Genomic DNA, 12,724 nt, shown 5'->3' with positions numbered 1-12,724 from the left:
ATTAGACAAAACATTTAGATTTCACATTTAAAATTGAAATGTAACTTTTAAATTTAGACAATTAGATTTAAAATTTAGAATAAACATTTAGATGTAACATTCAGATTTAGGTTTAACATTTAGATTTAACATCTACTTAATCATTCACATTTCACATTTAGATTTACATTTAGACAAAACATTTAGATTGAACATTTCCATTTATATTTAGCGTTTGAAATTATATTGAGCATTTAGATTTGAAATGTAACTTTTAAAATTAGATTAGACATTTAGATTTAACATTGAGATTAAACATTTAGATTTAATATTCAGATTTATATTTAACATTTATATTTAACATTCAGATTTTGATTTAACATTTAGATATGAAATTTAGATTTAACATTTAGATTTAACATTTGGATTTAACATTTAGATTCAACATTTAGACAAAACAGTTAGATTAAACATTTCCATTTATATTTAACGTTTAGATTTAAATTGACTGCTATGAGGTGGCGACTTGTCCAGAGTGTACCCCGCCTTCCGCCCGATTGTAGCTGAGATAGGCGCCAGCACGCCCCGCGACCCCAACAGGGAATAAGCGGTAGAAATGGATGGATGGATGGATTTAGATTGAACATTTAGATTTGAAATGTAACTTTTTAATTGAGATGAGACATTTAGATTCAACATTGAAATTAAACATTCAGATTTAGATTTAACATTTAGATTTAACATTTAGATTTAACATTTAGACAAAACATTTAGATTGAACATTTCCATGTATGTTTAGCGTTTGGATTTAGATTTAACATTTAGATTTGAAATGTAATTTTTAAATTTAGATTAGACATTTAGATTTAAAATTGAGATTAAACATTTAGATTTAGATTAAACACTCAGATGAACCATTTCGATTTTACATGTAGATTACATCTCAAATGTGAAGAAAATGAGCTCAATGTGAGAAAAGTCATCTAAATATTTATAATAAATGAGTTAAAAAATGTAAATGGTAAATGGTAAATGGATTGTACTTGTATAGCGCTTTTCTACCTTCAAGGTAGTCAAAGCGCTTTGAGACTACTTCCACATTCACACACTGATGGAGGGAGCTGCCATGCAAGGCGCTAACCACGAACCATCAGGAGCAAGGGTGAAGTTTCTTGCTCAAGGACACAACAGGCGTGACGAGGTTGGTAGAAGGTGGGGATTGAACCAGGAACCCTCAGGTTGCTGGCATGGCCACTCTCCCAACCGCGCCACGCCGTCCTATTCTAGTTTCTTCAAAATAACCACACTTTGCTCTGATTACTGCTTTGCACGTTCTTGGCATTCTCTGGATGGGCTTCAAGAGGTAGTCAGTCCCCTGCAAGGGTTTTCATGAAAATGAAGAAAACTGAAATGAGGTGTGAATTAATATTTACATTCGGCACCCTATAAGCAAATGCACACTTTTTTTTTTTACATACACTGTATAAAATATTCATCTGTATTTAGTAAATCACTTAATTTATTACCATAATGTATTACTCTGGTGACAAGTGCATGGCTGTCTGGCAACAATTTGGTGCTATTCTACTTTGCTGCAATCATGGTGAAGACAGGATTCGCTGACATCAGCGTCTCCCAGCTGGCTCCTCCCTCCTCCCTCATCCCTCCTCCCTCCATCATTCTATTATTTAAATGGCTCCTTTATCCGGGGGGACATCTTTTATTGATTTTTTTTCTTTTTCTTCTGTGTGCTAATAAGATGTCCAATCACTTGTTTCTAATCTAGACTCTCATTTCTCACACACACACACACACACACACACACACACACACACACACACACACACACACACACACACACACACACACACACACACACACACACACACACACACACACACACACACACACACCCCTCCTAAAATGTTGTACTTGGACTCACATACGATAGAAATATTGGCTTTTTGCACCCATGAGCTCAAATGCTGTAATTACATCCTCAGCCCTTCCCCTGCTCGTTGCCTGGCAACCCGCATCACTTTTTCCCCACATCACGCCTTAGCATCCGAGGGCGGTGTTGTGAAACACCAACTTGCTGTCTCCTTGGAGTACATGATAGTCTGTATCACATACTGCAGTATAGTTACACTACTTGGGTATTTTATGCCGTTTTTTTTACACCGTATTTCCTTGAATTGCCACCAGGGCGCTAATTCATTTAAAACCTCTTCTCACTCCGGCACTTACCAAAGGCATGCTGTAAATTTAGGCCTGCGCTTAAAAATTTGAGTGTGATGTAGGGATACCATCATGAAAAGCACATTTAATAAAAAAAACTTTATTAAGGTCTTACCTTTACTTATAAATGAAGTCCATGCCAGCTCCTTCTGATCAAAACCATTGATAACTTGTTTATAGAAGTCTTCCTTATCTTTCTTCAGTTTTTAAAGTCTCTCTGTCTCCATGGAGATCTTCCTTTATTACCTCCTGCTTCGATTAAAAGTCCAGTTTAGAAAACTGTTTTATTTTAGATACAGTGGGGCAAAAAAGTATTTAGTCAGCCAGCGATTGTGCAAGTTCTCCCACTTCAAATGATGACAGAGGTCTGTAATTTTCATCATAGGTACACTTCAACTGTGAAAGTCAGAATGTGGAAAAAAAATCCAGGAATTCACATCGTTAGGAATTTTAAAGAATTTATTTGTAAATTATGATGGAAAATAAGTATTTGGTCAACCATTCAAAGCTCTCACTGATGGAAGGAGGTTTTGGCTCCAAATCTCAGGATACATGGCCCCATTCATTCTTTCCTTAACACGGATCAATCGTCCTGTCCCCTTAGCAGAAAAACAGCCCCAAAGCATGATGTTTCCACCCCCATGCTTCACAGTAGGTGTGGTGTTCTTGGGATGCAACTCAGTATTCTTCTTCCTCCAAACACGACGAGTTGAGTTTATACCAAAAAGTTCTATTTTGGTTTCATCTGACCACATGACATTCTCCCAATCCTCTGCTGTATCATCCATGTATCCATTTTGGTATAAACTCAACTCGTCGTGTTTGGAGGAAGAAGAATACTGAGTTGCATCCCAAGAACACCATACCTACTGTGAAGCATGGGGGTGGAAACATCATGCTTTGGGGCTGTTTTTCTGCTAAGGGGACAGGACGATTGATCCGTGTTAAGGAAAGAATGAATGGGGCCATGTATCCTGAGATTTGGAGCCAAAACCTCCTTCCATCAGTGAGAGCTTTGAATGGTTGACCAAATACTTATTTTCCACCATAATTTACAAATAAATTCTTTAAAATTCCTACAATATGAATTCCTGGATTTTTTTTCCACATTCTGTCTCTCCCAGTTGAAGTGTACCTATGATGAAAATGACAGACCTCTGTCATCATTTGAAGTGGGAGAACTTGCACAATCGCTGGCTGACTAAATACTTTTTTGCCCCACTGTATGTAATCCTCCATGTTAAAAGTGCAAGCGAGAGGAAAAAAAAAAACTCTCGCTGCTCACTCTTGCTGCTTGTTGTCACTTCTTCTGCAGCCGAGTAGTCGCAAGAAGGATCACTAGCGCCCTCTACCACCAGGAGGCGGGAGTCAGTTAATGACTCATATTTGACACACGCAGCTACGGTATATTAATAAAACATAACTGCTTACTGTTCTTTTTAGCATATTCAATTGCTTGGACCTTTAGTCCTACTGAATAGCTCTTAATCTTCTTCCCTTTATGTGATTTCAAATATTTGAAATTAGCCTCCTCCATTTTGAAAATGATGACAGATGAAGTGTCACTCGTGACGTGACGAGTTTGACCCGGTGGAAATTCTAGACATATGCTAATTATTTTGCGAAACGAGTTTGACCCGGCAGTAATTCTAGGCAGGCGCATACTATATACCCGGCGGCAATTGAAGGAAATACGGTATGTGTTTAGTCCCCCGTACTGACACAAATCAAGCATTCTGTTTTGTCTCCTCGCTGGCGTCCTGCTGCTTCCAACAGGTGCAGACAAACGCCTTCACTGTCATCTTTGACGAGCGCTTCTCGGTGGCGGCGGACGTGTGCGCCCTGGAAGAATGCAGCCTCAGATTCGCCGCCTTTGGCATCGACAGCGAGGAGAGGAACATCAGTGCGGGGGTGGCAGAACTCAAGCTGTCAGACCTTGACCTGACCGTCAGACCGTTCAACGCCTGGCTCTACCTCCAGGATGTCAATAAGGTCCGTCGCCCTGCTGAGGTCTCATCTTGTCCCCTCGAAAGAACGCTGACAAGTATGTCTTCTCCAGGCCGTGGATGCGGTGGGAGAAATCCTCTTGTCTCTCAGCTACTTGCCTACAGCAGAGCGCCTCACGGTGGTGGTGGCCAAGTGTAAGAACCTGCAGTGGACCGAGGACAAGAACACTGCAGGTAGCACAAAAACACACAATGTCTATAGCACAGTGCTAGTTTAGCAATCTACATGATCAAAGACTAGATAGGAAAGCTCTAAAACAAGGGTCCCCATATTTCTGGAATCCGAGGCCGCATTGTGTTAAAAAAAAATTGGGCTACAGTGGGGCAAAAAAGTATTTAGTCAGCCAGCGATTGTGCAAGTTCTCCCACTTCAAATGATGACAGAGGTCTGTCATTTTCATCATAGGTACACTTCAACTGTGAGAGACAGAATGTGAAAAAAAAATCCAGGAATTCCCATTGTAGGAATTTTAAATAATTTTTTTGTAAAGTATGGTGGAAAATAAGTATTTGGTCAACCATTCAAAGCTCTCACTGATGGAAGGAGGTTTTGACTCAAATTCTCAGGATACATGGCCCCATTCATTCTTTCCTTAACACGGATCAATCGTCCTGTCCCCTTAGCAGAAAAACAGCCCCAAAGCATGATGTTTCCACCCCCATGCTTCACAGTAGGTGTGGTGTTCTTGGGATGCAACTCAGTATTCTTCTTCCTCCAAACACGACGAGTTGAGTTTATACCAAAAAGTTCTATTTTGGTTTCATCTGACCACATGACATTCTCCCAATCCTCTGCTGTATCATCCATGTATCCATTTTGGTATAAACTCAACTTGTGGTGTTTGGAGGAAGAAGAATACTGAGTTGCATCCCAAGAACACCACACCTACTGTGAAGCATGGGGGTGGAAACATCATGCTTCGGGGCTGTTTTTCTGCTAAGGGGACAGGACGATTGATCCGTGTTAAGGAAAGAATGAATGGGGCCATGTATCCTGAGATTTGGAGCCAAAACCTCCTTCCATCAGTAAGAACTTTGAATGGTTGACCAAATACTTATTTTCCACCAAAATTTACAAATAAATTATTTAAAATTGCTACAATGTGAATTCCTGGATTTTTTTTTCACATTCTGTCTCTCCCAGTTGAAGTGTACCTATGATGAAAATTACAGACCTCTGTCATCATTTGAAGTGGGAGAACTTGCACAATCGCTGGCTGACTAAATACTTTTTTGCCCCACTGTATATTATAAGCCTGTTTTGAAACATATATATATGTAAAATATACATACATATATATATATATATATATATATTTTTTATATATATATATATATATATATATATATATATATATATATATATGTATATATATATGTATGTATGTATGTATGTATATATATGTATGTATGTATGTATGTATATATATGTATATATGTATGTATATATATGTATATATGTACAGTGTGTATGTTTATATATATATGATTATATATATATATATACAGTATATATGTATGTATGTATGTGTGTATATATATATATATATATATATATATACATATATATATATATATATATATATTTATATATACATACACATACATATATGGCTTGTGTATATGGCTTCACGGTGCTAGAGGGGTTAGTGCGTCTGCCTCACAATACAAAGGTCTTGAGTAGTCAGGGTTCAATTCCGGGCTCGGGATCTTTCTGTGTGGAGTTTGCATGTTCTCCCCGTGAATGCGTGGGTTCCCTCCGGGTACTCCGGCTTCCTCCCACCTCCAAAGACATGCACCTGGGGATAGGTTGATTGGCAACACTAAATTGGCCCTAGTGTGTGAATGTGAGTGTGAATGTTGTCTGTCTATCTGTGTTGGCCCTGCGATGAGGTAGCGACTTGTCCAGGGTGTACGCCGCCCTCCGCCCAATTGTAGCTGAGATAGGCGCCAGCGCCCCCCGCGACCCCAAAGGGAATAAGAGGTAGAAAATGGATGGATGGATATGTATATATACTGTATATATATATATATATATATATATATATATATATGTGTGTGTGTGTCTGTGTGTCTGTGTGTATATATTTATATGTATATGTGTATATATATATATATATATATATATATATATATATACTTGCCGCACTTATCGATGGGAAAATGCATTTTTAGACAATATGATTTGCCTGAGTGGAGACCCTGAGAGTAACAAGCAGTAGAAAATGGATTCGAAAAGACAGATTTACAAAAATAATAATTAAAAATGATAATCATAATAATATATTTTTAAAAAAATGTTTTATCTTGGGACTTCCCGCCGGCCAGATTTTGGTCCCCAAACTACGCGGTCGTAGTTAGGGGACCCCTGCTCTAAAACATGGCATGGCACTGAAGATTGAGGAAAAACAATAGAATAACTATAATTATCCATCCATCCATTTCCTACCGCTTATTCCGTTTGGGGTTGCGGGGGAACGCCGTCTAAAAAAATTTATAAAAAAGGTTAAAATACGTATAAAATTAAATAATTAATTATTAGTAACGCCCTGCGATGAAGTGGCGACTTGTCCAGGGTGTACCCCGCCTTCCACCTGATTGTAGCTGAGATAGGCGCCAGCGCCCCCCGTGACCCCAAAAAGGGAATAAGCGGTAGAAAATGGATGGATGGAATTATTAGTAACTAATAAATACATAATAAAGAAAAGCTAAGAACATTTTAACACGATCAGTCAAAAGCCTAATAAAAAAGGTATTTAACCTTTTAAAAAAAAAAAGAAAAAAGGAAAAAAGAAAATAACAACAGTCTCTGCAGTCATGAGGCAGTCATAAGTCTGAAGTCATAGTGACTAAAGGCCATTGGTCTGGAATCTGCTGCAGATAAAAGTTTGGTGCCAGTGGACCTCAGGGATGTTTGATACTGTCTGTTAAAAGCCAGTCAGCCAGTAGATAAGAAGGCCCGATGTCGTTGAGACATTTCAAACTACTGTAATAATACAACTTTAAAAGCGGACGGGGAGCCAATGCAGCGACTTTAAAACTGGTGTAATGTGCTGAGTTGAATGAATGAATGAAACTGAGTTTTGTAATAATTGTCGAGTTCTGATATTCTTCTCGGGAAGACCAGCCAACAAGGCATTAAAATCGTCCAAACGACAGGAAATACAAGCATGCATTAAAGTTAAGTTAAACTTACCTTTTAAGTACCAATGATTGTCACACACACACTAGGTGTGGTGACATTTGCCCTCTGCATTTGACCCATCCCCTTGTTCACCCCCTTGGAGGTGAGGGGAGCAGTGAGCAGCAGTGGTGCCGCGCCCAGGGAATCATTTTTGGTCATTTAACCCCCAATTCCAACCCTTGATGCTGAGTTTCAAGCAGGGAGGTAATGGGTCCCATTTTTATAGTCCTTGGTATGACTCGGCCGGGGTTTGAACTCACAACCTACCGATCTCAGGGCGGACACTCTAACCTTTACGCCACTGAGTAAGTGGTTATCACCTCCGTGTTGCCCTGAGGAAGAAACGGGCACACTCTGGCTCACTTTTAAGGTGATGAAAACCTACTTTGATAAACCTAACTTTCATGCTCAAAGACTAGATAGTGTTATGATCCACTTCCCAAATCATATTATGTACAGGTTTTCAGTCTTTTTTGTATTATGTTCTGCTAATGTTTGCCTTAGTTCCTGGTTGCACTTCTTTGTTTGTTCTGTCACCATAGTTACTCATCAGTTTCACCTGCCACTTGTTTCCGGACGCACACCTGTTTTTGTAATTACTGTCCTGATTTAAGCCTGCCTCCTTCGTTCATTCGAACTTGCTTCCTAGTTTGTGTTTCACAAGAGTGACGACTCTGATTCCGATCCCGCCATCCAGTTTGCAACCAGCTAGCTTCCAAGCTAAGTCTTTGTTATTTCTCTAGCTCCCATGCTAGCTCTTTTGTTTTTCCTTTTGTGTCTTGTTCAAGTTTTTCTGTTTCATAGTCAGTTTTAATTTTAAATAAATCAGTGTTTCTTACCTTCACGCTGTGTTCGAGCCCGACTGCATCCAAGAGAGAACGAACCCGCATCACGATGCCACGCAGTCGTCACAGATAGGACAGGTTTAGATAAGACAGCTCTAGTTTGTCTACGTTCATGCTCAAAGACTAGATCGGACAGATCCATAGTAGTTGTCTAGAAAAGCGCTATATAAATCTAATCCATTATTATTATAGTTACCTTCATGGTCAAATATTTAAAAGGAAAGCTCTGGTCGAGATATCTTTATGTTTAATGACCAGGTAGGACAGCTCTAGTCTTGTTACCTTTATTATCAAAGACTAAATAGGACATATATAGCAACCCCAAAAGGGACATGTGGTAGAATATGGATGGATGGATAGTCTGGCTATCTTCATCCTCAAAGACTAGATGGGACATCTTGATACCGAGAGACTAGATAGGACAATACTAGTGTAGCTATTTTCATGCTCCAAGACTAGATAAAACACCTTATGTCTAGCTACCATGTTGCTAAATGACTTGACCGGACAGCTCTATTCTAGGTATGAACATGCTAAGGGAATAGATAAGACAGAGCTCATCTGGCTACTATTTATTTTCAAAGACTAGATAGGACATCTGTAGATTGGCTACCTTCATGCTCAAAGACTATACAGTCTAACGCTAGTGTAGATACCTACATGCTCAAAAACTAGATAGAACAGCTGTAGACTGGCTACCTTCATGCTCAAAGACTAGCGAGGATAACGCTAGTGTAGCTATCTTCATGCTCAAAGACTAGATAGGACAGCTGTAGACTGGCTACCTTCATGCCCAAAGACTAGCGAGGATAACGCTTGTGTAGCTATCTTCATGCTCAAAGACTAGATAGGACAGCTGTAGACTGGCTACCTTCATGCCCAAAGACTAGCGAGGATAACGCTTGTGTAGCTATCTTTATTCTCAAAGACTAGACAGGATAACACTAGTGTAGCTATCTACAGGCTCAAAGACTAGATAGGATAACGCTTGTGTAGCTATCTACAGGCTCAAAGACTAGATAGGATAACACTATTGTAGCTACCTTCCTGCTCAACGATTACTTAGGACAGCTCTAGTCTAGATATATCCATACCCAATAACTAGATAGGGCAGCTGTAGACTGGCTATATCCATGCTAAAAGACTAGATTGTACAGCGCTAGTCTAGATACAGGATATCCATGCTCAAAGGCTAGATAGGACAGCTGTAGACTGGCTACCTTCATGCTCAAAGACTAGATAGGATAATGCTTGTGTAGCTACCTTTAGTCTCAAAGACTAGGTAGGATTCACTAGTGTAGATATCTACATGCTCAAAGATTAGATAGGATAACGCTATGCTCAAGGGGGGGGGGGGGGGGGTATTGTAGCGCCCCGGAAGAGTTAGTGCTGCAAGGGTTTCTGGGTATTTGTTCTGTTGTGTTTATGTTACGGTGCAGATGTTCTCCCGAAATATTCTTGTTTGGTGTGGGTTCACAGTGTGGCGCAGATTTGTAACAGTGTTAAAGTTTTTTATACGGCCACCCTCAGTGTGACCTGTGTGGCTGTCGACCAAGTATGCTTTGCATTCACTTGTGTGTGTGTGTGAAAAGCCGTAGATATTATGTGATTGGGCCGGCACGCAGTGGCAGTGCCTTCAAGGTTTATTGGCGCTCTGTACTTAGACTTAAACTTAGACTTAGACTTGTCATTCAAATTTGAACTTTACAGCACAGATAAGAACAAAATTTTGTTACATAAGCTCATGGTAGTGCAGGATAAAAAAAAGCAATAAAGGTCCATGTATAATTAAATAAATGTACATAAATACTATATATATATATATATACAGTATATGTATACATATATATAAAATAAATAAATATATATAAATAAAAAAATAGATTACTGTACAGATTAATATATTGCACTTTTTCACATGCGTCCACGTTTATGGTTGTATGTTATATTGTCTTTTTTATTCCAGCGAGTTAATCCATTTTGGGGTGAGTTGAGGGGATAATTTCATTATGACGCGTTCAAGAGTCGTACGGCCTGAGGGAAGAAGCTGTTACACAACCTGGAGGTTCTGCTTCGGAGGCTGCAGAACCTCTTTCTAGAGCCCAGCAGTGAAAACAGTCCTTAGTGGGAGTGGGAGGAGTCTTATCAGATTTTCTGAGCCCTGGTCAGGCAGCGGCTTTTTGCGATCTCCTGGATAGGAGAAAGAGGAGTCTTGATGGTCTTTTCCGCCGTCCTCACCACTCTCTGGAGAGACTTCCAGTCTGAGGCACTGCAGGCTCCAGTCCAAACAGAGATACTGTTGGTCACCAGGCTTTCTATTAGAGATGCGCAGATAGGCAATTATATCATCCGCAACCGCATCACTAAAGTCGTCATCCACCCGAACCAACATTTCATCAAAGCCACAACCACCCACCCGTTGTTATATATCTAATATAGATGATGCAAGGCACTAGTGAGGTTGGAAAGTGTAACTCCCTCCAAATAGCACTGACACAATGGCTTTCTTCAACTGATTTATTAGAAGGCTTCCTTTCCCTTCAAATTCACCGTGAAAACTGTAATAAATAAAGCACGTTACAAATGTAAAAATAATAACATGCACAGCATGTGGATCAAACATTTTACCAAGTAAAAATACCAACAAATGACAAATACTTCGTTCGCCATACCCGGAAGTAGCTTCCTTACATCCGTCGACAGACCAAAGGAGACACTTCAAAATAAAAGTATGCCCACATAGTGTTTCAAAGAGTGCGGCTCGGTTTTTGTATTTAGGTAACAACATTTAACTATTTATAAATGGTTGATTTCTATAGGCTAGTAAGGTAAAGTGTTGTATCTGACAAGTTTGGGCTACCTTGCTTCTGCAGCCTTCATCAGAGGTGTCACGTGATTTTAGTGTGACGTTGTCTGTGACGTCTTATATGGATTGTACCATCAAGTGTTGTCAGCCTTCATCAGAGGTGTCACGTGATGTTAGCGTGACGTCTTATATGGATTGTACCATCAAGAGTTGTCAGCCTTCATCAGAGGTGTCACGTGATATTAGTGTGACGTTGTCTGTGACGTCTTATATGGATTGTACCATCAAGTGTTGTCAGCCTTCATCAGAGGTGTCACGTGATATTAGTGTGACGTTGTCTGTGACGTCTTATATGGATTGTACCATCAAGTGTTGTCAGCCTTCATCAGAGGTGTCACGTGATGTTAGCGTGACGTCTTATATGGATTGTACCATCAAGAGTTGTCAGCCTTCATCAGAGGTGTCACGTGATGTTAGCGTGACGTCGTCTGTGACGTCTTATATGGATTGTACCATCAAGTGTTGTCAGCCTTCATCAGAGGTGTCACGTGATGTTAGCGTGACGTCTTATATGGATTGTACCATCAAGAGTTGTCAGCCTTCATCAGAGGTGTCACGTGATGTTAGCGTGACGTCGTCTGTGACGTCTTATATGGATTGTACCATCAAGTGTTGTCAGCCTTCATCAGAGGTGTCACGTGATGTTAGCGTGACGTTGTCTGTGACGTCTTATATGGATTGTACCATCAAGTGTTGTCAGCCTTCATCAGAGGTGTCACGTGATATTAGTGTGACGTTGTCTGTGACGTCTTATATGGATTGTACCATCAAGTGTTGTCAGCCTTCATCAGAGGTGTCACGTGATATTAGTGTGACGTTGTCTGTGACGTCTTATATGGATTGTACCATCAAGTGTTGTCAGCCTTCATCAGAGGTGTCACGTGATGTTAGCGTGACGTCTTATATGGATTGTACCATCAAGAGTTGTCAGCCTTCATCAGAGGTGTCACGTGATGTTAGCGTGACGTCGTCTGTGACGTCTTATATGGATTGTACCATCAAGTGTTGTCAGCCTTCATCAGAGGTGTCACGTGATGTTAGCGTGACGTCTTATATGGATTGTACCATCAAGAGTTGTCAGCCTTCATCAGAGGTGTCACGTGATGTTAGCGTGACGTCGTCTGTGACGTCTTATATGGATTGTACCATCAAGTGTTGTCAGCCTTCATCAGAGGTGTCACGTGATGTTAGCGTGACGTTGTCTGTGACGTCTTATATGGATTGTACCATCAAGTGTTGTCAGCCTTCATCAGAGGTGTCACGTGATGTTAGCGTGACGTTGTCTGTGACGTCTTATATGGATTGTACCATCAAGTGTTGTCAGCCTTCATCAGAGGTGTCATGTGATTTTAGTGTGACGTTGTCTGTGACGTCTTATATGGATTGTACCATCAAGTGTTGTCAGCCTTCATCAGAGGTGTCACGTGATGTTAGCGTGACCTCATCTGTGACGTCTTATATGGATTGTACCTTCAAGTGTTGTCAGCCTTCATCAGAGGTGTCACGTGATGTTAGCGTGACGTCATCTGTGACATCTTATATGGATTGTACCATCAAGTGTTGTCAGCCTTCATCAGAGGTGTCACGTGATGTTAGCGTGACGTCG

General features: G+C 40.2%; 1 protein-coding gene across 1 annotated transcript in view; it reads left to right on the top strand.

Annotated features, from left to right (window-relative positions):
• The window catches only part of syt12 (synaptotagmin XII), a 55,393-nt gene that overhangs the window by 17,973 nt on the left and 24,696 nt on the right, over positions 1-12,724 (top strand). Inside the window, exons 5-6 of the mRNA XM_061912056.1 lie at positions 3,994-4,209; positions 4,277-4,397. Of these exons, the coding sequence (XP_061768040.1) occupies positions 3,994-4,209; positions 4,277-4,397 (337 nt within the window). The remainder of the gene's footprint in view (positions 1-3,993; positions 4,210-4,276; positions 4,398-12,724) is intronic.

This window comes from Nerophis ophidion, linkage group LG10 (assembly GCF_033978795.1).
Source record: "Nerophis ophidion isolate RoL-2023_Sa linkage group LG10, RoL_Noph_v1.0, whole genome shotgun sequence".
In the NCBI taxonomy this organism is placed as follows: domain Eukaryota; kingdom Metazoa; phylum Chordata; class Actinopteri; order Syngnathiformes; family Syngnathidae; genus Nerophis; species Nerophis ophidion.
The sequence above is the reverse complement of the archived record's forward strand: the minus strand, read 5'-3'. Positions and strand labels throughout refer to the sequence as shown.